At 48.2% G+C, this 25,590-nt stretch overlaps 2 protein-coding genes across 10 annotated transcripts in view; one reads left to right on the top strand and one right to left on the bottom strand.

Annotated features, from left to right (window-relative positions):
• The window catches only part of FUBP1 (far upstream element binding protein 1), a 153,593-nt gene that overhangs the window by 69,642 nt on the left and 58,361 nt on the right, over positions 1-25,590 (bottom strand). The window lies entirely within an intron of this gene.
• The window catches only part of NEXN (nexilin F-actin binding protein), a 165,970-nt gene that overhangs the window by 115,993 nt on the left and 24,387 nt on the right, over positions 1-25,590 (top strand). For all 9 annotated transcript variants that reach the window (XM_063939019.1, XM_063939014.1, XM_063939015.1 and 6 more), the window contains 3 exons: positions 6,810-7,007; positions 8,998-9,219; positions 10,217-10,402. In XM_063939019.1, the coding sequence (XP_063795089.1) occupies positions 6,810-7,007; positions 8,998-9,219; positions 10,217-10,402 (606 nt within the window). The remainder of the gene's footprint in view (positions 1-6,809; positions 7,008-8,997; positions 9,220-10,216; positions 10,403-25,590) is intronic.

The following is a 25,590-nucleotide window of genomic DNA, read 5'->3' as shown; positions in this document are numbered from 1 at the left end:
TCGGGCAGCCGCCCAAGATGAGCCCACCTTCCTTGTGGAATGGGCCTTGACAGATTTAGGCTGTGGCAGGCCTGCCACAGAATGTGCAAGTTGAATTGTGCTACAAATCCAACGAGCAATCGTCTGCTTAGAAGCAGGAGCACCCAGCTTGTTGGGTGCATACAGTATAAACAGCGAGTCAGATTTTCTGACTCCAGCCGTCCTTGAAATATATATTTTCAATGCTCTGACAACGTCCAGCAACTTGGAATCCTCCAAATCGCTAGTAGCCGCAGGCACCACAATAGGCTGGTTCAGGTGAAACGCTGAAACCACCTTAGGCAGAAAGTGAGGACGCGTCCGCAGTTCTGACCTGTCCGAATGGAAAATCAGATATGGGCTTTTATACGATAAAGCCGCCAATTCTGACACTCTCCTGGCTGAAGCCAGGGCCAGTAGCATGGTTACTTTCCATGTAAGATATTTCAAATCCACCGATTTGAGTGGCTCAAACCAATGGGATTTGAGAAAATCCAAAACTACATTAAGATCCCACGGTGCCACTGGGGGCACAACCGGGGGCTGTATATGTAGTACTCCTTTTACAAAAGTCTGGACTTCAGGAACTGAAGCCAATTCTTTCTGGAAGAAAATCGACAGGGCCGAAATTTGAACCTTAATGGACCCTAATTTGAGGCCCATAGACAATCCTGTTTGCAGGAAATGTAGGAATCGACCCAGTTGAAATTCCTCCGTCGGGGCCTTCCTGGCCTCACACCACGCAACATATTTTCTCCAAATGCGGTGATAATGTTGTGCAGTCACCTCCTTCCTGGCTTTTACCAGGGTAGGGATGACCTCTTCCGGAATGCCTTTTTCCCTTAGGATTCGGCGTTCAACCGCCATGCCGTCAAACGCAGCCGCGGTAAGTCTTGGAATAGACACGGTCCCTGCTGAAGCAGGTCCCGTCTTAGAGGTAGAGGCCACGGTCCGTGAGCATCTCCTGAAGTTCCGGGTACCAAGTTCTTCTTGGCCAATCCGGAGCCACGAGTATCGTTCTTACTCCCCTTTGCCGTATAATTCTCAGTACTTTTGGTATGAGAGGCAGAGGAGGAAACACATACACTGACTGGTACACCCATGGTGTTACCAGAGCGTCTACAGCTATTGCCTGAGGGTCTCTTGACCTGGCGCAATACCTGTCCAGTTTATTGTTGAGGCGGGACGCCATCATGTCCACCATTGGTCTTTCCCAATGGACCACAATCATGTGGAAGACTTCTGGATGAAGTCCCCACTCTCCCGGGTGCAGATCGTGTCTGCTGAGGAAGTCTGCTTCCCAGTTGTCCACTCCCGGGATGAACACAGCTGACAGTGCTAACACATGATTTTCTGCCCAGCGGAGAATCCTTGCAGCTTCTGCCATTGCCCTCCTGCTTCTTGTGCCGCCCTGTCTGTTTACGTGGGCGACTGCCGTGATGTTGTCCGACTGAATCAACACCGGCTGACCCTGAAGCAGAGGTTTTGCCAGGCTTAGAGCATTGTAGATTGCTCTTAGCTCCAGTATATTTATGTGAAGAGACGTCTCCAGGCTTGACCACACGCCCTGGAAGTTTCTTCCCTGTGTGACCGCTCCCCAGCCTCGCAGGCTGGCATCCGTGGTCACTAGGACCCAGTTCTGTATGCCGAATCTGCGGCCCTCTAACAGATGAGCACTCTGCAACCACCATAGCAGAGACACTCTTGTCCTTGTGGACAATTTTATCCGCTGATGCATCTGCAGATGCGATCCGGACCATTTGTCCAGCAGATCCCACTGAAAAGTTCGTGCATGGAATCTGCCGAATGGAATCGCTTCGTAAGAAGCTACCATTTTTCCCAGGACTCTTGTGCATTGATGCACAGATACTTTTCCTGGTTTTAGGAGGTTCCTGACTAGATCGGATAACTCCCTGGCTTTCTCCTCCGGAAGAAATACCTTTTTCTGAACAGTGTCCAGAATCATCCCTAGGAACAACAGACGTGTCGTCGGGATCAGTTGGGATTTTGGAAAATTCAGAATCCACCCGTGTTGTTGGAGCACTACTTGGGTTAGTGCTACTCCGACCTCCAGCTGTTCTCTGGATCTTGCCCTTATCAGGAGATCGTCCAAGTAAGGGATAATTAAGACGCCTTCTCTTCGAAGAAGGATCATCATTTCGGCCATTACCTTGGTAAAGACCCGGGGTGCCGTGGACAATCCAAACGGCAGCGTCTGAAACTGATAATGACAGTTTTGGACCACGAACCTGAGGTACCCTTGGTGTGAAGGACAAATTGGAACATGAAGGTAAGCATCCTTGATGTCCAAGGACACCATAAAATCCCCTTCTTCCAGATTCGCTATCACTGCTCTGAGTGACTCCATCTTGAACTTGAATTTTTGTATGTACAGGTTCAGAGATTTTAGATTTAGAATCGGTCTTACCGAGCCGTCCGGCTTCGGTACCACAAATAGCGTGGAGTAATACCCCTGTCCCTGTTGCAGGAGGGGTACCTTGACTATCACCTGCTGAGAATACAGCTTGTGAATGGCCTCCAATACCGTCGCCCTGTCGGAGGGAGACGTTGGCAAAGCAGACTTTAGGAAACGGCGAGGAGGGGACTTCTCGAATTCCAACCTGTAACCCTGAGATACTAAGCAGAAAGAAAATAACCAATTAATTGGAAGGGGCGCTCAAGCTGTGGCTCCAATTTATATGTGATTAGCAGCTGTCTGAATAGGCTAGTCACACCTATAACATCATATAACAGAATTAATACAACAAATAAGACAGCGCTGACTGAGATGATTTTGTATAATTAATTTGTGTTATTATTTAATATTTAAAACTACAGTAAAAACACATAAAATAAATGAATGTATCACTGCACTGATGGGCTCATAGTCACCATTCATAGGATGTTGTTCACTTGCTGCTTGGTTTAATGTCCCTGAAGGGTCCGCACATTCGAATGTCCCTTATCCTGGGGTTGTAGCACAGTCCCCGTGCCGAAAGATTTGTACAAAACAACGCTGGAGGAATAGCTGTCCCAGTAGTGTGGCAATACAACGGGGAAGTCCTCACTAGTATTGCGTGGTGGTCTTGGTATTCGGTCTTTATTAGTGGATAGGGTGCAAATAGCGCTATTTTGCGGAGTCCTTAGGGGTCCAAGCGGCGGTAGATATCCGGTGAAGGTGACACAGGCTCACACCTGACGCGTTTCACAGCTACCTGCTGTTTTATCAAAGGTAGCTGTGAAACGCGTTAGGTGTGAGCCTGTGTCACCTTCACCGGATATCTACCGCCGCTTGGACCCCTAAGGACTCCGCAAAATAGCGCTATTTGCACCCTATCCACTAATAAAGACCGAATACCAAGACCACCACGCAATACTAGTGAGGACTTCCCCGTTGTATTGCCACACTACTGGGACAGCTATTCCTCCAGCGTTGTTTTGTACAAATCTTTCGGCACGGGGACTGTGCTACAACCCCAGGATAAGGGACATTCGAATGTGCGGACCCTTCAGGGACATTAAACCAAGCAGCAAGTGAACAACATCCTATGAATGGTGACTATGAGCCCATCAGTGCAGTGATACATTCATTTATTTTATGTGTTTTTACTGTAGTTTTAAATATTAAATAATAACACAAATTAATTATACAAAATCATCTCAGTCAGCGCTGTCTTATTTGTTGTATTAACCCTGAGATACTACCTGCAGGATCCAGGGGTCCACCTGCGAGTGAGCCCACTGTGCGCTGAAATGTTTGAGGCGACCCCCCACCGCCCCTGTTTGTTCTTATAGGAACGAAAGGACTGCGGCTGAAAAGCCTGCGGCTTTTTCTGCTGGGAGGTGACCTGGGGTAAAAAGGTGGATTTTCCGGCCGTTGCCGTGGCCACCAGATCCGATAGACCGACCCCAAATAATTCCTCCCCCTTATACGGCAATACTTCCATATGTCGTTTGGAATCCGCATCACCTGACCACTGGCGCGTCCATAAACTTCTTCTGGCAGATATGGACATCGCACTTACTCTTGATGCCAGAGTGCAAATATCTCTCTGTGCATCTCGCATATAAAGAAATGCATCCTTTAACTGCTCTATAGTCAGTAAAATACTGTCCCTATCCAGGGTATCAATATTTTCAGACAGTGACTCCGACCAAGCCACGCCAGCACTGCACATCCAGGCTGAGGCGATTGCTGGTCTCAGTATAACACCCGTATGTGTGTATATACTTTTTAATGTATTCTCCAGCCTCCTATCAGCTGGATCCTTGAGGGCGGCCGTATCAGGAGACGGTAACGCCACTTGCTTTGATAAGCGTGTGAGCGCCTTATCCACCCTAGGAGGTGTTTCCCAGCGCGCCCTAACCTCTGGCGGGAAAGGGTATAATGCCAATAATTTCTTTGAAATTAGCAGTTTTCTATCTGGGGTAACCCACGCTTCATCACACACTTCATTCAGTTCCTCTGATTCAGGAAAAACTATCGGTAGTTTTTTCACACCCCACATAATACCCCTTTTTGTGGTACTTGCAGTATCAGAGATATGCAAAGCCTCCTTCATTGCCGTGATCATATAACGTGTGGCCCTACTGGAAAATACGTTTGTTTCTTCACCGTCGACACTGGATTCAGTGTCAGTGTCTGGGTCTGTGTCGACCGACTGAGGTAAAGGGCGTTTTACAGCCCCTGATGGTGTCTGAGACGCCTGGACAGGTACTAACTGGTTTGCCGGCTGTCTCATGTCGTCAACCGACTTTTGTAGCGTGCTGACACTATCCCGTAATTCCATAAACAAAGCCATCCATTCTGGTGTCGACTCCCTAGGGGGTGACATCACCATTACAGGCAATTGCTCCGCCTCCACGCCAACATCGTCCTCATACATGTCGACACACACGTACCGACACACAGCAGACACACAGGGAATGCTCTGATAGAAGACAGGACCCCACTAGCCCTTTGGGGAGACAGAGGGAGAGTTTGCCAGCACACACCCAAGCGCTATAAATATATATAGGGACAACCTTAATAAGTGTGTTCCCTTTATAGCAGCTCAAATATTATAAATATCGCCAATAAGTGCCCCCCCTCTCTGTTTTTACCCTGTTTCTGTAGTGCAGTGCAGGGGAGAGTCCTGGGAGCCTTCCTCGCAGCGGAGCTGGGCAGGAAAATGGCGCTGTGTGCTGAGGAGAGGGGCTTCTTCTCCCGGTTTTTTTGGAACCTGGCAGGGGTTAAATACATCCATATAGCCCCAGGGGCTATATGTGATATATTTTAGCCAGAATAGGTATATTACATTGCTGCCCAGGGCGCCCCCCCCAGCGCCCTGCACCCTCAGTGACCGCTGGTGTGAAGTGTGCGGAGAGCAATGGCGCACAGCTGCAGTGCTGTGCGCTACCTCATGAAGACTGAGACGTCTTCTGCCGCCGGTTTCTGGACCTCTTCTCTATTCGGCATCTGCAAGGGGGTCGGCGGCGCGGCTCCGGTGACCCATCCAGGCTGTACCTGTGATCGTCCCTCTGGAGCTAGTGTCCAGTAGCCTAAGAAACAAATCCATCCTGCACGCAGGTGAGTTCACTTCTTCTCCCCTAAGTCCCTCGTTGCAGTGAGCCTGTTGCCAGCAGGACTCACTGAAAATAAAAAACCTAACAAACTTTTTCTAAGCAGCTCTTTAGGAGAGCCACCTAGATTGCACCCTGCTCGGACGGGCACAAAAACCTAACTGAGGCTTGGAGGAGGGTCATAGGGGGAGGAGCCAGTACACACCACCTAGTGGTCAAACTTTTAAATTTTGTGCCCTGTCTCCTGCGGAGCCGCTATTCCCCATGGTCCTGACGGAGTCCCAGCATCCACTAGGACGTCAGAGAAAAAAACATTGCGGCTTTACATTTTCCCAGAAGCTGCTCCTCTATGCAGCTGCCGGGCGGGGGTGCCGCCAGGCTTCCTGATCAACAGGTACGGACAAGGCGGCATGGCCACTGCTCACAGGGGCGTGCCACGAGTCAGGGGGCCTGGCCTTGCAGCATGCCCCATCTATCTGTAAGCCAGCCGCAGACGGGCAGCTGAACAGAGAGCCGGGAGGCTGTGCTGCTCGGTTAGCCCTGCAGGCCATTAGTCCTTCTGGCATTTGCCAGAAGTGCCAGATAGCCAGTCTAGCCCACACTACACGGCAGGCACTGGGGGAAGGAACAAAAATGCAGAGGGGTTGGGAGGCCCCTCTGTGCTAGGCGGCTGCTAGATTATCTTCCGGCAGCTGCCTAGTGTGCTGTCTGACTGGTCGCATCTAATGAGACCATGCCAGGCAAGTAGTGAAAGGCTAATGTATTTTTGTTTTATAAAGTATACTTGCCTACTATACTGTATATGTCTCCTCTCCGGGAGAATCCTGGAGAGGAGACACTGGTAGCCACTTTTGGAGGTTGGGGCGGGCTGTGACCCATACTGCCCGCTTCACTAGGAAGCAGGCGGAATGCAGGAGATGTGTCCACTCTTCTGGGGGCTGCAGGGGACTACCTGAAAATTTTTGAGTCTTCTGCAACTTCCAGGAGATTAAGCATGTATGTTATAAAATCAACCAATAAATACTTTGTTTCTTGTTTCAGCATCATTTCAACTTAGCAAAGCAGCAAAAAGTTTTCCCACTAAAATATGTACTTGAAAATGTTTTGGGTTTTTTTTTGCTAGTTTTTGAAATCCAGAAATAAATGCTTACAATGTGTTGGATGGTATATATGATTGCTTTTGTGTACAAACGACAGCCAAAATAAAACTCAGTTGCCCCTCCTATCAGGAACCAGATGAAGAAGGCCTGCCACTTAGCAAACCCACTTCTCAAGAGTCTCTAGCCCCAGGCAAATTGGAAATGAATTTTGAGGAGCTTCTCAAGCAGAAAATGGACGAAGAGAAAAGATTAAAAGAGGAAGAAAGGAAGCAGAAGCTGGAACTTGAAAAGCAGGAGTTTGCACAATTACGACAGGAAATGGGCGAGGTACAACATTTACTAACCAATATGTTCTCATACACGGGAGGACATCCCGTACTCACCAGACACACTTAATGAGATTTAATATTTAAAAGATCAGTTGGTCCAATATGAATCTTGCAACATCCAGGTAAATGTATCTACAAATTCATTTTAGAAATGTGACAATGGAGGTCATTCCGAGTTGATCGCTCGCTAGCTGCTTTTAGCAGCATTGCAAACGCTAGGCCGCCGCCCTCTGGGAGTGTATCTTAGCTTAGCAGAATAGCGAACGAAAGATTAGTAGAACTGCTACTAAATAATTCTTGCAGTTTCTGAGTAGCTCCAGACCTACTCCTAGAGTGCGATCACCTCAGTCCGTTTAGTTCCTGGTTTGACGTCACAAACACGCCCTGCGTTCGGCCAGCCACTCCCCCGTTTCTCCAGCCACTCCTGTGTTTTTACCTGGCACGCCTGCGTTTTTTAGCACACTCCCTGTAAACGGACAGTTTCCGCCCAAAAACACCCACTTCCTGTCAATCACACTACGATCACTCGAGCGATGAAAAAACGTTGTTCGAGCTTGTGTAAATCTACAAAGTTTTGTGTGAAAGTACTTCGCGCATGCGCCCTGCGTACAATGCGCATTTTTGCCGTTTTTTCACTTGATCGCTGCGCTGCGAAAAACGGCAGCAAGCGATCAACTCGGAATGACCACCAATGTGATTTGCACCTGCTCTCCCTGTAATCCATTCATCTCCCGGACTTTCTGGGAGACCTTAAAGAGCAGCTATGGCTAGGGTGGGACTGACATGTAAGAAGTATAGATCAACTTTTTTTCATAATTTGTTTTTTTTTTATCAGAAAAATATTAATCAGTCAAAAGTCTAAGTCAAGTATCTGGACCACTTAAATATCCAACAGTCTACTTTCCTCCTGCTCATGTCATTGTCCGTGGAGTTAAACAGCCAGGCGTGATTTTATTAGTGATGGAAGTTGGGATTAGAGTAAATAAAACAAAGATAAAGTTATTAAGATACATACAGGACCGACTGGTGAAGTGGTAAAACTTTCTACATAAATTCAGTGATAAAAGATTTTCTATCAGTGATAAGTGGTGTTAGAAAAACTCAGGTAACCGGGATCCTCACTTGCTTCATTTATTTACCTTGTTATTTCACCAAAACGCTAGAGTGACAAAGGAGAGAACTTTGCAATACTGACAGGGTCACTGAGGTTGCCTCCACCACCTAGTGTGCATGACTGTCTTCAGCATATATGGTTTAAAATACACACACTTTATTGGTATTATTATTGCTATTTTGGACCAGTCACTTGCCTGGTTACTACCTATTGTTCCCAGTATTGCATTTCTACCGCTCTGCCCTTGTCTTCCCGTCTCCCTCTCTTCTTCCCATCTCCCTCTCCTCCTCTTCTTCTTCCCAACTCCCGCTCTTCTTCTCATCTCCCTCTCCTCCTCTTCTTTCCATCTCCTTCCTGCCTCTTCTTCTCATCCCCCTCTCCTCCACTTCTTCCAATTTCCCTCTCTCCTGCCTCTTCTTCCCATCTCCTTCTCTTCTCCATCTCCAATCTCCTTCTCTCTCCCTCATCTCCCACCCTCCTCCTCTTCCTTTACCTCTTCCTCTAATTTCTCTTGATGCACGGGCCTTTCGGCATTGTGGTTTGCAGGTGTCAATTTGTTAGGGGTTGTGGGAGGTTCTGACTTATACTGGCTGTGGTAAGCTTGACCCGCAACAGGTAAAATTCAGTGTGAGTGAGCGGACAGAGGTGGGTACTATTATCCTCAATGATCAATCACATATTTGGCAGTGATTTACTAAAGATTATTTAGCCAGATATTAAAATTGATTCATCTGGACACAGCATTCCCTTACATCATACTCCATATATACATACACCAATAAATAAAACGGTTGGTTGGTTGGGTGTGTATGTCTATTACCCAATTCCGCAGACTTCATTCCATGTTAACATAACATTTCTTCCTTGTAAACAGGAGGAAATAAATGAAAGCTATGAGGTTTTAAGCAGAGAGTATGAAGAACTTATCAAACTGAAAAGGACTGGCTCAATTCAAGCCAAAAACTTGAAAAGTAAATTTGAGAAGATTGGAAAACTGTCTGAAGAAGAAATACAGAAGAAGGTTGATGAGGAGAGGTTACGGAGAAAGGCCACGGACGAGGAACTGAAGGAGAGGGAAGCTGAACATTTTCACGAGGTCAGATGACGCGCATGAAGTGGCTGAAACAATGGCTGATTAGCGCAGCAGATTCAAACTCCAGCACAAACTGTACAAAAAAAAAAAGTAATTAGTTACGTTAGAGGAGATCAATAAATGAACAAAATTTTGCTGGCCTGACTACTTACAGTAACAGAACACACAGCGAAGACTGATATCCCCTAAATCCACCCACCACTAATATTTTGTATAGGTATTGTTAAATGATAGAATTGACGTCTATTAGTTTATTTGGTACTGTATTATCTCGTTTGCCATCTTAAGTTCAAAATCTGTAGGCAGCAGCATCAACATAGGTGAAGGCAGCTAAAAACAGGTGACATTTCCCAACCATGCTAATAGGCTGCAGTGAAGACTGAAAAGTTACGATCCTACTGCCAGATGGTAAATATCATCTAAGTCAGACAGTAAGTTTTGAGCAATAGTCCTGTAGGTCGACTCACTCATCAAGTCAGGATTGTCCTACGCTTGTCTACCTCCGCTAACAAAATAGCAGTCATTCACTGTGCGTAAACAGTCAATGACATAATGAAAGAATTAGGGGCATATTATTTGAATATTACATAAACTAGTCGCACAAGGAGACTGCACTGATTGATATGATATAGGACACCTGTATATTGTGTGTGACTCAGTCTGTATACTAAGCAGAACAGAACTTGTGTTGAAAAAAAGCTGCGGCTGCTACATTGTAGCACTTTGTGTGTAGATTCAGAGACTCAGTCGCACACGGATATACAAGTGTCACATTAATCAGCACAGTCTCCTCGTGCGTCCTAGTCACACTGTGTTGCGAATAAGACATTTTCGGGAAAATAAGATGCCCAATGCTAGAATATTCTCACGCGACCTGGCGTGCCAAGTGGCGGTCTTTAGTGTGACTGCGGCAAAGCAGTATGAGGACACACATGTAATTGTATGATTGCCAGCTTTGCTTAGAATTGACCTAATGTACTAACCATGTACAATTTTTCAGGATGAGGAGGTTGACGTGAGACCAGCAATGAAGAGCCATGCGCCATTCTCACATAAGGTCAACATGAAGGCTCGATTTGAACAGATGGCAAAAGCCCGGGAAGAGGAGGAACTGAGAAGAATCGAGGAACAAAAACTCCAGAGAATGCAGTTTGAACAAAAGGAAATAGATGCCGCATTGCAAAAGGTACCAAGCATCTAACAGAAAACAGCCAGCTGTAATTACATTCATTCCTCTTCTTCTAAATACCCCATGGCAGCCCCTACAAAGGGTTAGCCCCCTTCTAAGTAAGGGAGTGTCAGGTGTAATAGAAACACGCCCTCTGATGGTATATGATGGAGTTCTTCCTCTTCACGTGTCCAGGTGTATTGTCCCAAACCGTTTCTAAAAAGTATAACATCTAAACCACATGCGTGTAAAGCCTGGGCTACCAGTGAGTATGTTATAGGGAGGGCCACAGGAAACAAGCCAACACTGTGTGGAGAACGTTTCTACATCACTCAAAGTCAGAGGATTTAAGTGATATTGGCTAGAGAAGGTATGAATAGATGTCCATCCTGCTGCCAGGCAAAGTTCTGTCACCGAGGTCTAAGCCATCTTTGCCCAAGAAATTGCCACTGCTTGAGTAGAGTGGGCTTTAGTATCTCCAGCAGATTATGTCCATGGCTTGTATGGAAGGGGCATGGTATTGCTGAAACCACAAATACTCTTTGCTGTTCATGGGCTGTGGGTAAGAAGTGGTGTAACCAGATGACCTCACTCTGCAACTGTAGGTGATCAGTTTTTTTTAGACATAAGTTACTCTTCCTTAAGTAACTGCACCAATCCTAGGGTATAGGGATTCCCTCTCACCATCAGGAAAAGTGCCTCCAACTACCACCCAGGTGTCTAAACTGTCACCTTGAAAATGCTACTACCAGGCTCCTACCACCTCGAACATCATCCTTCTGTGGTACCCCAAAAACATTTATAGATGTTTTGTTGCAGATGGTTACTACAGGCCCAATGTTAACTAGTTCCAGCAGAAGGTGAGCGTTTGGCTTCCTTCAACAGCGTCCTTGTATTCCCCTCCTTCACACCACAACAAAGAGGCAAGGAATCGCAGCCCAACACAGTAAAGACACATATGTATAAGTGCAATCAGTGTGAAATGTATATTTATAGGATATGTATTTTAGAAAATAGGATTTTAATTACCTACCGGTAAATTATTTTATCGTAGTCCATAAGGGATATTGGGGAATCTAGTACGATGGGGTATAGACGGGTCCAAAGGAGCCGCTGCACTTTAAATTTCTTCACTGGGTGTGTTGGCTCCTCCTCTATGCCCCCTCCCACAGGCAGTTTAGAAAAAAGTGCCCTCAGGAGAGGATGCCCATCTCTGCAGCTCCAGAGAGTTTTCTTCAATTTCTTTTAAACAGGAAGAGCCCACCGATCTTGTGGGCCTTTAGAGACTTAGGAACAGGTACGGCTGCCAACACATAGGCCTGTTGGATAGTAATACAAAACTATAGGCCATACAGTGCTAGAAAGGTCACAAATAAGATGATCAATAAAATACACATTTAATAGTATACCCAAAATCAAAATAAGGCAGTCTCAATAAGGGTAAAAAGGTATATATAATCGCCTCCTCTATAACCCCGCCTCCGTGCACAGGAGCTCAGTTTTTTGTTAACCAGTCCAATGCAGTAGCAGACAAAAGAGATGATAACTGTTAGTAACCACATACATCACACTCTCACGACAGGAGAAAGTGTCTGCGGCTAATGCCATACCAACCCAAAGAAGCTAAGTGCGTCAGGGTGGGCGCCCTGTGGAGCCCAGTGTACCTCGCAGAAAGAGATTTAACAACGGTAAGTTCTTACCATAAATCTCGTTTTCTGCTGCGGGGTACACTGGGCTCCACAGGGAATGACACTGGGGATGTCCTAAAGCAGTTCCTTATGGGAGGGGAAGCACTGTAGCGGGCACAAGAACCGCGTCCAAAGGAAGCATCCTGGGAGGCGGAAGTATCAGAGGCATAGAACCTAATGAACGTGTTCACTGAGGACCACGTAGCCGCCTTGCACAATTGTTCAAGGGTCGCACCACGGCGAGCCGCCCAAGAAGGTCCAACCGACCGAGTAGAATGGGCCTTGATGGTAGCAGGAGCTGGAAGGCCAGCCTGTACATAAGAATATGCAATCACCATTCTAATCCATCTGGCCAGGGTCTCCTTGTGAGCAGGCCAGCCACGTTTGTGAAAGCCAAACAGAACAAAGAGAGAATCCGACTTCCTGATGGAGGCAGTTCTCTTCACGTAGATACGGAGAGCCCGTACCACATCCAAAGACTGTTCTTTGGGTCGCAATTTTTCTCTGAAACCATACAGACAAGGCAGAAATCTGAACCCTGATGGAGGCCCAAGTCCAGGCCTTGTTGTAGAAAGGCCAAAAGTTTGGCCGTACTCAACTTGTAAGCGTCATGATTGTTAGATGCGCACCAAGCAAAGTAAGAATTCCACACACTATGATAAATCCGAGCAGAAGCCAGTTTCCGGGCCTTCAACATGGTTTGATTGACCTCCTCAGAAAATCCTTCGGCCCTCAACACGGAAGCTTCAAGAGCCACGCCGTCAAAGCCAATCGGGCTAAATCCTGATATACACAGGGGCCCTGAACGAGGAGATCTGGGCGCTGAGGAAGTAGAAGGGGACGCTCTATCGAGAGACCCTGAAGGTCTGAGAACCAATGCCGTCTAGACCATGCTGGAGCGATCAGAAGTAGGGTTCCTCCTTCTTGCTTGAACTTCCTTATTACACTGGGCAGGAGTGACACCGGAGGGAACACGTATGGCAGCCGAAAGTTCCATGGAATTGTCAATGCATCCACGAACTCTGCTTGAGGATCCCTTGTCCTTGCTCCGAAGACCGGAACCTTGTGATTGTGTTGAGATGTCATCAGGTCCACATCTGGAAGGCCCCACTTGTCCACGAGGAGTTGAAACACTTCTGGATGGAGGCTCCACTCTCCGGTGTATAGGTCCCGACGACTGAGAAAGCCCGCTTTCCAGTTTAGGACCCCCGGAATGAACACTGCCGATATGGCTGGCAGATGGGAGTTCCGCCCACTGAAGAATATGTGATACTTCCCTCATTGCCATGCGGCATCGAGTGCCGCCTTGATGATTGATGTACGCCACTGTGGTGGCGTTGTCCAACTGTACTTGAACAGGTCTGTTCTGTATTAGATGCTGGGCCAAGTTCAAAGAGTTGAACACTGCCCGCTACTCAAGAATGTTTATCGGGAGGATAGACTCCTTGGTCCACCGCGCCCCAACCCCTCAGGCTGGCGTCCGTCGTCAGAAGGACCCAGTTGGTCCTGAAGCCACCAGCTCAGCGACAGACGGACCTCCGGAGACAATGAGATCATTTGAGACCTGATCCGGTGAGGCAGGCCGTCCCACTTGGCAAGAATCTGGAGAGGGCGGGAATGGAATTGAGCATACTCCACCATGTCGAAAGCCGACACCATGAGACCTAGCACCTGCATAGCCGAATGTATCGACACCTGCGGACGAGATAGGAAGCATCGAATCCTGTCCTGAAGCTTCAGGACTTTCTCCTGAGACAAGAACAACCGCTGGTTGTGAGTGTCCAACAACGCCCCCAGGTGCACCATGCTCTGAGCAGGGACCAGGGAGGATTTCTTCCAGTTGATGAGCCACCTGTGGGCTTGCAGAAACTGGATAGTCAGATCCAGATGGCGTATGAGAATCTCTGGGGAATTTGCCAGGATCAACAAGTCGTCCAAGTACAGTAGGATCCTGACCCCTTGACGGCGGAGTACAGCCGTCATTACCGCCATGACCTTGGTGAAGACTTGCGGAGCTGTGGTCAAACCAAAAGGTAACGCCCGAAATTGGTAATGGAGGTTGCCAACCGCAAACCTCAGGTACTGCTGATGCGACACTGCAATGGGAATATGCAGGTAAGCATCCTGTATGTCCAGTGAGACCATATAGTCCCCAGGCTCCAAGGCCAGAACAATAGAGCGAAGAGTTTCCATACGAAACTTGGAGACCTTCACAAAATTGTTCAAGGACTTGAGGTTGAGAATGGGCCAGGAAGACCCATTCGGTTTCGGGACTAGGAACAGCGGTGAATAGTACCCCTTGCCTCTCTGAGCCAGAGGCACCTGTACTACCACTCCTGTGTCCAGGAGGGACTGTACCACCGAATGAAGAGTTTTTGTCTTCACCTGATCCGAAGGGACGTTTGTCAGGCAAAATCGATGAGGGGAACAATTTTTGAAGGATACGGCGTAACCTCGAGTGACATCTTCCCGTACCCAGGCATCGGAAGTGGTCTTCGACCTTTTCTGGGTAAACCCTAGAAGTCGGTCCCCCACTCTGGGATCCCCCAGAGGGAGGCCCGCCCAGTCATGCGGCAGGCTGGTCAGTTTTACAAGCAGGCTGACGGGCAGCACAGGTCCGTTTGGGTTTGGGCTTATCGGGTTTGGAAGTGCGAACCTGTTTTGGGTATGCCTGACCTTTTGCTTACCCTGAAGGATGAAAGGAGCGAAAGGAAGTACTCTTAGCCTTCGGCACCGAAGGAGCAGTACTAGGAAGACATGCTGTTTTAGCAGACGCTAAGTCAGCCACTATCTTGTCGAGGTCTTCTCCGAAAAGAATGTCTCCTTTGAAGGGGAGTACCGCCATGGTTTTCTTAGAGTCCATGTCCACAGACCAGGACCGTAACCAGAGAATTTGGCGAGCCCAAATGGATGTAGTAGAAGCCTTGGCCGCCAGAATACCGGCATCAGAAGCAGCCTCTTTAATGTAATGAGACGCTGTAACAATATACAACAGGCATTGTCTAGCATGATCAGAAGCATTGGAAGGCAACTCCGCCTCCAGCTCCTGAGCCCACGCTTCCACAGCTTCAGCAGTCCATGTCGCTGCAATAGTGGGCATATGCACCGCACCGTTTAGGGTGTAGATTGCCTTCAAAACAACCCTCCACACGCTTGTCCGTCGGCTCTCTCAAGGCCGTGACGGTAGTTACAGGCAGAGCTGAGGATACTACCAGCCACACCACTTGCGAATCCACTGGCGGGGGTGTTTCCCAATTTTTCCTAAGCTCTGCAGCGAGGGGGTAGCGAGCAGGCATCTTCTTGTGAGGCGTGAACTTCTTCCCTGGATTTTCCCAGGACTCCTGACGTATGTCAGCTAAATGTTCACAGTGAGGTAAAACTTGTTTAACCACCTTATGACGTTTAAACCGGTCCGGTTTCTTAGGGGCAGCGTCGGGCTCCGGTTCATCATCAACCTGAAGAATGAGCAGGATAGCCTTTAACAAGTCAGGAACATCCACCTGCGAAACAACTTCCCCATCAGAAGCATCAGGATCAGAATCTGTGGGGTCCATATAAACGCCATCCTCATCAGACGAGGTGTCTGGGACGTTGGTGGATTGTGAGGAAGTAATTGCCAGCTTAGAGGACAGTTGATCTGCCCACGGCGGGTTAACCGCGGGGACCATAAGCGGTTGTACCGGCACAGGTGGTCCCATAGGGGGCGTTAGTCTAGTTACCAGCGTATTCAGTAGCGTGGAGACGGTAGCCCAAGGTGGGTCATTTTGCACCCCCGTTGCTACAGTCCCACTGGGGGGTAAGGAACCCCCAGAACCTGAACCCTCAGCTGCTATGTTATCCTCAAACGTGTCTGCAGCGTCAACACCACGCAATGTGGGATCAGCCCCAGCTCCGTTGCCCTTTGTAGCTGACATAATCAAAAGCTCAATGCAAGGCAACACAGTACATTGGCCCTTATTCCGATTTTGTTCGCTCGCTAGCTACTTTTAGCAGAAATGCAAACACAAAGCCGCCGCCCTCTGGGAGTGTATTTTAGCATAGCAGAATTGCTAACGAAAGATTAGCAATTGCTAACGAAAGATTAGCAATTCTGCTAATATTGGGGGTCATTCCGAGTTGTTCGCTCGTTATTTTTTTTCACAACAGAGCGATTAGTCGCGAATGCGCAATGTCCGCAGTGCGACTGCGCCAAGTAAATTTGCTATGCAGTTAGGAATTTTACTCACGTTTTTTTCTTCGTTCTGGTGATCGTAATGTGATTGACAGGAAGTGGGTGTTTCTGGGCAGAAACTGGCCGTTTTATGGGTGTGTGCGAAAAAACGCTACCGTTTCTGGGAAAAACACGGGAGTGGCTGAAGAAACGGAGGAGTGTCTGGGCGAACGCTGGGTGTGTTTGTGACGTCAAACCAGGAACGACAAGCACTGAACTGATCGCAGATGCCGAGCAAGTCTGGAGCTACTCAGAAACTGCTAAGAGGTGTGTGGTCGCAATTTTGAGAATCTTTCGTTCGCAATTTTAAGAAGCTAAGATTCACTCCCAGTAGGCGGCGGCTTAGCGTGTGTAAAGCTGCTAAAAGCAGCTTGCGAGCGAACAACTCGGAATGAGGGCCATTAGCAGAATTGCTAACGAAAGCAATTTCCTTGCAGTTTCTGAGTAGCTCCAGACCTACTCCTAGATTGCGATCACCTCAGTCCGTTTAGCTCCTGGTTTGACGTCACAAACACGCCCAGCGTCCGAACAGCCACTCCTCTGTTTCTCCAGACACTCCTGCGTTTTTACCTGGCACACCTGCGTTTTTTAGCACACTCCCTGAAAACGGCCAGTTTCCGCCCAGAAACTCCCACTTTCTGTCAATCAGCAGAGCGATTGAAAAGCTTTGTTCGTCTGTGAGTAAAATAGCATAGTTTTGTGTAAATTTGCTTAGCGTGTGCGCCCTGAGATGCATGCGCAGAACTGTCGGATTTTAGCCTATTAGCAATTCTGCTAAAATTAGCAGCGAGCGAACAACTCGGAATGAGGGCCAATATTAGCAGCACAATACCTGACAAGAACCCCCTGTGCAGTGTATCAGCACAAACAGGGAATTCAAGAGGTATATGGTGACTAAAAATCAGAGAAAAATACAGACTGAGTATATCCTGTGAACTGCCTACATTATGATAAACCTGACACACTTAGCCCCCTCAGGTCATAGAATATAGGGATAGCAATCTGAGTGAGATACACGAAATGGAGGTCAAACAGCAGCTATATGCACACACACAGTCACAGTTTGTACAATGCAGAAATTATGACATGCAAAAAAAACTGCACTGGACTAGCAATACAGAGTAGTACTATATATAGCTATACACTTAATAGATATAACAATGCACAGTAAAGACTGGATGTATATCACAGCGTACTTGTACTAAATAACCCGGACTAAATGCACTTTTTCTTAACTACCACTGTCAGCAGACATGTAGAATACTTAAGTGTCCTGTAAAATGCACAGCGCTGACAGGCAGGTGGCTTTACATAGGAGGATTTGTCCAAACAGTCCCAGGATCTGCTCTGCTTGCTATAATGGCGCCCAAACGCTGAGCGCGAGTGAGGGAGAGAGAGAGATGCAGCTCCAGGGCGGGAACATTTACTCTAAATGGCGTCCTGGGGCTACAGGTCAAATGCACAGAAAAAATACTTGTGTAGTCCTGCACTGCAGGTTAAGCCGCCGTTTTAAATCGGTTGGAATTTACCCTCCAAAATTCCTAAACACATGGATCCAAGTACAAAATGATAAAAAAACAGGCGCTATCTAAAGTATTAAAACTATAAAAGGTGAAGCAGATTCACTCCAATCCCTGAGGCTTTCTCCAGATTAGTACACAGGTGTTGCCACGCGGTTGAAAATACATGGTATGAATGAGATCAATCCTATCACAGATAATGATCACAGGGAATGACTCTTACCTTTCAGTGCATTCAAGGCTGAATTCAAATGTATCTTTTAAAACCCCCATACGTTATGGACAGGAAGCAGGGTTTTAAAAGATACCTTTATGGGAACGCGAGGTTGAATTTTGATGTGTCTTTTCAACTGCGTGGCAACACCTGTGTACTAATCTGGAGACAGCCTCAGGGATTGGAGTGAATCTGCTTCACCTTTTAAAGTTTTAATACTTTAGATAGCGCCTGTTTTTTATCATTTTGTATTTGGCTACAGGTCAAAGCCTTATCCCCCTGCTGGACTTCACCACCGGGTTCTGGGGGCTTAATAAAACGGTTTTATGAGAGAAAACTGACCTGTGCCCATGCCCTGGTGGTCTAGTGGGGTACCTGTACTACCACAGTGTCCACGCCAGCGCGCGCGGCCGGCCGCGCGGAATCGCGATTTACAGCGGGTCCCGTCGAGGGGACCCCTTACCTCCTCCCTGAGTGCGGCCACGCGATCCGGGAGAACAGCGGTCGTGTGTGTGACTTACTTGGAAGAAAACCGGAGCATCCGCTGTAGGTACCCGGCAACCAAGGCGCGGGAATGTACAGCGCCACTGGGGAAGGTGATGGAGCTGCAGCAGGAGATGTCTGACTGACATCTAACACAGTCAGTGTCTCTGCTGCAGCCCTTGAAGTCTTCAATATACTTTAAAAGCTTCTCTCAGGGCTGCTGGAGCAACTACAAAACTGAGCTCCTGTGCACGGAGGCGGCGCTAAGCATTCTGGGAACAGTCAAAGCTTTGAACCTGTTGGTGCCTCGGATCAAGATCCTACTCTACACCCCAATGTTATCCCCTGTGGAGCCCAGTGTACCCCGCAGCAGAAATTGAGCGTACTCCACCATGTCAAAAGCCGACACCATGAGGACTAGTACTTGCATCGCCGAGTGTAGCAACACTCTTGGGCGAGAGATTAAGTATCTGATCCTGTCCTGAAGTTTCAGGACTTTCTCCGAAGACAAGAACAGTCTTTGGCTGTGTGTCCAGCAGTGCCCCGAGGAGCACCATGCTCCAAGCAGGGACCAGCTTGTAGGAAGTTTACCGTTAGTCATAGATGACTGAGTAGGACTTCGTGGGAGTTTGCCAGGATCAGCAAGTCGTCCAGATACGGCAGGATCCTTTGTGAAAAGGAGAATATACAGCACTATAAACTGGATATAGAAAATTCACATTTTATTATAAGAAAAATTGTTGCAACAAATCATAAGTACTTATGTAATTTAAAAATAATAAGTTTAAAATATAAATTTAAAACAGATAGGGCAAACTCAGCACAGCAATTTGTGTAGTGTATTACCACACGTAGAAGCCGAACATGATCTCCTGTTTAGAGTCCATGGAAGAAATGCCACAGTCCAGGGGATGCAATTGACACTTGTCAGATGTTTTTAGTCCTTATGGAGTAAGGTGAACAGACCTTTAAATGCTTGATTCCGGACAAATGTAGTCCTATTAAAAGCTTGGTCCTGTACTCCTTTTTCGGACGGCAGCGGATTCCCCATTTGAGATCGTTGGTGGACTTCTAGGCGTATTCCAGGATAAATGTGAGATCTGTAGTGGTAGGTTTCTTAAAACCAACGCGTTTCGCTGTGTCAGCTTTGTCAAGGTGTGTGGGCAGGATACTTACTCCCGGACGACGGAGATGAGCCGTCATCACGGCCATAATCTCGGTGAAGATCTGAGGAGCCGTGGCAAGTCCAAACGGCAGAGCCTGGAACTGATAGTGAAGGCTGCCAATAGCAAACTGCAAATAGTGCTGATGCGATATTGCAATAGGTATATGCAGGTAAGCAACTTGTATAAACAGGGATACCATATAATCTCCGGGTTCCATGGCCAGTACAATTGAGCGCAGTGTTTCCAGACGGAACTTGGATACTCTCACAACTTTTCAGTGATTTGAAGTTGAGTGTTTCCAGACGGAACTTGGATACTCTCACAACTTTTCAGTGATTTGAAGTTGAGTGTAAGCCGGAAAGACTCATTGGGTTTCGGTACTAGAAACAGGGTCGAATAGTATCCTCTGCCTCTTTGGGATAGAGGTACCGGCACCACCACTCCTGTATCCAGGAGGGAACTCACAACTGTTAGAGCTTGCATCTCTAACGGATCCGAAGGGGTAACCGTTGTGTAAAACTGGTGATGGGGAAGCTTCTTGAAAGAGACTGCGTACCCGTGAGAGACAACTTATCGTACCCATGCGTCTGAATTGGTCATTAACCAGACATGGGTGAATTGCAGAAGTCTGCCTCCCACCCTGGGGACCCCCAGGGGGAGGCCTTTCCCGTCATGCCGCAGGCATGTCATGTTTAGAAGCAGGCTGACAGACTGCCCAGGATTATTAGGCCGTGGGCTTAGTGGTTTTTGGGAGCACGAGACATGACATTCGCTTTCCCATGATGCCGAAAGCAGGTAAAGGTGGTACCTTTTGCCCTGTGTGCAGAAGGATTAGCATTTGAGAGAAAAGCAAAAAAATAGTAGCTGTCGAGCCAGACACAATTTTTAATTAGGTCTTCCCCAAAGAGGATGTCTCCAGTAAAGGGGAATACCTCCAAGGACTTTTGGAGTCCAGTTCCACCTTCCATGACCTCAACCACAGAATACGGCGAGCCAGGACAGAAGTATTTGACGCCTTGGCAGCCGACATACTCGCCTCAAGGGACGCCTCCTGGTGTACAGAACAGGTGGCGGTAGCATTGTGAGACAGGGAATGTCTGGCATTGAAAATATATCCTCGGGCAGCACATCCTCTAATGCCTGAACCTATCATCAATATATTTTGCAGCCCCAAGAGGACGCAATCATGATCAATGTGTTACATTCATTGTACTCGGTACTCAGGGAACAGGGTGGACAAGCTCCGAGTACAGGAATGTAATGCTGCAGTAGGAACGGAGTTCAGCAGCAACCCCTACAGAAACCCCAACTCCGCTGTCCCACCCGCGTGGTCAGTCTACGCCTGCGAGACTATGTTTGCTTGGGCCCACGGCAGCCACGTTTGAAGGGCGGATTATGTCTGCTCAACTCCGATGCCCCCCGATCTTAGTTGGAGACAAGGCGAAAACTGAGACAGGGCGAGAACAAGGGGAACCTCTAACTAAACAGAACCCGAGCTGCTACAAAACTCTAACAAAAAGTATGTGCGGTGCGGCCGCCAAGACAAAAGGCAACAAAAGGCAATGCTGTCGACACGCCTACATGACACAGTCGTATACCGGCGAGGACAGCCAGAGCGGAGACCTCCGCAGAAAACACCAGAGTCAAAATAAAGAGAATAATACAGCCAAGGCCGTAAGACGCGGCAAAGCCGCTACTCACAACACTGGTGTAGATACACGCAGGTGGACGGGAACCCCGAGGCTGCAGGCACTGGCTCACAGGACTGGAAAGCTGGAAGAATACCAATAACAGGCTTCCGGACACCAGGACGCAGGACCACTGGATAAGAGGTTGACAGGATCTCAGGATACCGGACAGGAATACTCCAGAGCAGGAAGCTCACAAGAAGCTGACAGGTTCTCACTGAAGGTAGGAATGCAGGTGGAGAGTAGTAAACTCCAGATTCTGCCAGAACTGAGTATGCACTATCAAACAGGGCCTGGACACTGATACATACCTCCCAACTGTCCCGATTTTCGCGGGACAGTCCCGTTTTTGGGGGACTGTCCCGCTGTCCCACCCGCGGGCCACAGTGTCCCGCAGGGGGGGGGGGGCAGTTGGGAGTCTCTATCACTCGCTGCCCTGCTTAGCAGAGCAGCGGTGAATAGACGCTGTTCACTAGAGACAGAGGGGGCATGCCAGCTGCTCACAGAGCGCTGGGCATGCCCCACTCAGTGATGAAAACGGGGGCGTGGCTCGCGATCGCGGGTCCTCCGTGAAGCCACACCCCTTTTTCGTAGGCCACACCCCCTTTTGGGGCGAAGCCGCGCATGTGTCCCTCTTCTGGTAGGGTAAAAGTTGGGAGGTATGCGGATACAATATTGGACATGAAACAAACCAGGAACATACAGGTATCTTTAACAAACATCTATCACCATCTCAGAACTGCAGAGCTAGCTGGGTAATATCAGGATTTTGGTACTTACCGATAACTCCCTTTCTCCGATTCCACAGGGGCCACTGGAGCGTAGTTACAATGGGGAAATAGTAGGTAGTGATTGGGAGCTGGCACTTTAAAATTCTCACACTGTGGCTAGCTCCTCCCCTACTATCTCCCCTCCAAGCCAGTCTACGTAAAACTGTGCCCGAGGAGAGCTGGAAAAAACAAACCGTAAGGTAGAGGAGGTTAATGAAGCCCTGTAAACCAGGATAACACAGACCAAACCTGGAACAGAACCTAACAAACAACCGGCTAGCCCAAACTCAACAAGCAGTCATATGGTGATCTGCAAACCGTTAAGCAAAATACAAGGAGGAACAGCGCTGGGCGGGCGTCCAGTGGCCCCTGTGGAATCGGAGAAAGGGATTTATCGGTAAGTACCAAAATCCTGATTTCTCCTTCATCCACTAGGGGCCACTGGAGCGTAGTTACAATGGGGACGTCCCAGAGCTCCCAAAACGGGTGGGAGAGCGCTGAGAGTCCTGTAAAATAACTCGGCCAAACTGTGATGCAGAGGCCGCAAAAGTGTCAAACTTGTAGAATTTGACAAAACGAATGTCGGTCCGACCAAGTAGCCGCACGACATATAGTCGCCGCCCGACATAAGACATGGAGACCCTACGGGCAGCTGCCCACGAAGGTCCCACAACGCGCGTAAAGTGCGCTGAAATGGAAAACGGAGGCTCCCGAGCAACCGCCAAGAAGACTGTCTGATGGTCAGATGTATCCAACAGCCCAGCATATGCTGGGACCCCGGCTATTTAGTACGGGAGCATCGTATAGAACAAAGAAGAAAAACACTTCGTCGAATAGCCTAAGACCTCTGTAGAGAGAGTCGGCGAGCCCTGACAACAGTCAAAGAGAATTGAAAAACAGTAGTGTCAGATTTATATGAAAAACGGACATCCCCTTTTGAAAAAAAACGACCGCTGAGGCCGAAGCTCAGCCTGGGGAGTTGCCAATAGAGTACTCCCTGAAAGAGAGCCCGAACTTACGGCCGCCAGGCAAATCTCTTTTTGGAAGAAAACCGAAAAAGGCAGAGACCTAAAATTCAGGTCAATGTGGTTTGAAGCGCATCGGAGCAAAACTTCCCAGAGAAACCGAAGATGACGGGTGAATGGTAATTGAAGGAAGGGGAAAAATAAGAATTTACTTACCGATAATTCTATTTCTCGTAGTCCGTAGTGGATGCTGGGGACTCCGTAAGGACCATGGGGAATAGCGGCTCCGCAGGAGACTGGGCACAAAAGTAAAGCTTTAGAACTACCTGGTGTGCACTGGCTCCTCCCCCTATGACCCTCCTCCAAGCCTCAGTTAGGATACTGTGCCCGGACGAGCGTACACAATAAGGAAGGATTTTGAATCCCGGGTAAGACTCATACCAGCCACACCAATCACACCGTACAACTCGTGATCTAAACCCAGTTAACAGCATGATAACAGAGGAGCCTCTAGAAAAGATGGCTCACTACAGCAATAACCCGATTTTTTGGTAACAATAACTATGTACCAGTATTGCAGACAATCCGCACTTGGGATGGGCGCCCAGCATCCACTACGGACTACGAGAAATAGAATTATCGGTAAGTAAATTCTTATTTTCTCTAACGTCCTAAGTGGATGCTGGGGACTCCGTAAGGACCATGGGGATTATACCAAAGCTCCCAAACGGGCGGGAGAGTGCGGATGACTCTGCAGCACCAAATGAGAGAACTCCAGGTCCTCCTCAGCCAGGGTATCAAATTTGTAGAATTTTACAAACGTATTTGCTCCTGACCAAGTAGCTGCTCGGCAAAGTTGTAAAGCCGAGACCCCTCGGGCAGCCGCCCAAGATGAGCCCATCTTCCTTGTGGAGTGGGCATTTACAGATTTTTGGCTGTGGCAGGCCTGCCACAGAATGTGCAAGCTGAATTGTACTACAAATCCAACGAGCAATAGTCTGCTTAGAAGCAGGAGCACCCAGCTTGTTGGGTGCATACAGGATAAACAGCGAGTCAGATTTTCTGACTCCAGCCGTCCTGGAAACATATATTTTCAGGGCCCTGACAACGTCTAGCAACTTGGAGTCCTCCAAGTCCCTAATAGCCGCAGGCACCACAATAGGTTGGTTCAGGTGAAACGCTGAAACCACCTTAGGGAGAAACTGACGACGAGTCCTCAATTCCGCCCTGTCCGAATGGAAAATCAGATAAGGGCTTTTACAGGATAAAGCCGCCAATTCTGACACGCGCCTGGCCCAGGCCAGGGCCAATAGCATGACCACTTTCCATGTGAGATATTTTAACTCCACAGATTTAAGTGGTTCAAACCAATGTGACTTTTGGAACCCAAAAACTACATTGAGATCCCAAGGTGCCACTGGAGGCACAAAAGGAGGCTGTATATGCAGTACCCCTTTTACAACGTCTGAACTTCAGGGACTGAAGCTAGTTCTTTTTGGAAGAAAATTGACAGGGCCGAAATTTGAACCTTAATGGACCCCAATTTCAGGCCCATAGACACTCCTGTTTGCAGGAAATGTAGGAATCGACCCAGTTGAATTTCCTCCGTCGGGCCTTACTGGCCTCGCACCACGCAACATATTTTCGCCAAATGCGGTGATAATGTTTTGCGGTTACATCCTTCCTGGCTTTGATCAGGATAGGGATGACTTCATCCGGAATGCCTTTTTTCCTTCAGGATCTGGCGTTCAACCGCCATGCCGTCAAACGCAGCCGCGGTAAGTCTTGGAACAGACAGGGTCCTTGCTGGAGCAGGTCCCTTCTTAGAGGTAGAGGCCACGGATCCTCCGTGAGCATCTCTTGAAGTTCCGGTTACCAAGTCCTTCTTGGCCAATCCGGAGCCACGAATATAGTGCTTACTCCTCTCCATCTTATCAATCTCAGTACCTTGGGTATGAGAGGCAGATGAGGGAACACATACACTGACTGGTACACCCACGGTGTTACCAGAGCGTCTACAGCTATTGCCTGAGGGTCCCTTGACCTGGCGCAATACCTGTCGAGTTTTTCCCAACGGTTTATAATCATGTGGAAGACTTCTGGGTGAAGCCCCCACTCTCCCGGGTGGAGGTCGTGTCTGCTGAGGAAGTCTGCTTCCCAGTTGTCCACTCCCGGAATTGCTGACAGTGCTATCACATGATTTTCCGCCCAGCGAAGAATCCTTGCAGCTTCTGCCATTGCCCTCCTGCTTCTTGTGCCACCCTGTCTGTTTACGTGGGTGACTGCCGTGATGTTGTCCGACTGGATCAACACCGGCTGACCTTGAAGCAGAGGTCTTGCTAAGCTTAGAGCATTGTAAATGGCCCTTAGCTTCAGGATATTTATGTGAAGTGATGTCTCCAGGCTTGACCATAAGCCCTGGAAATTCCTTCCCTGTGTGACTGCTCCCCAGCCTCGCAGGCTGGCATCCGTGGTCACCAGGACCCAGTCCTGAATGCCGAA

Source organism: Pseudophryne corroboree, chromosome 9, assembly GCF_028390025.1.
Source record: "Pseudophryne corroboree isolate aPseCor3 chromosome 9, aPseCor3.hap2, whole genome shotgun sequence".
Classification (NCBI taxonomy): domain Eukaryota; kingdom Metazoa; phylum Chordata; class Amphibia; order Anura; family Myobatrachidae; genus Pseudophryne; species Pseudophryne corroboree.
Note: the sequence above shows the minus strand (reverse complement) of the source record. Positions and strands in the feature narration are given on the sequence as shown.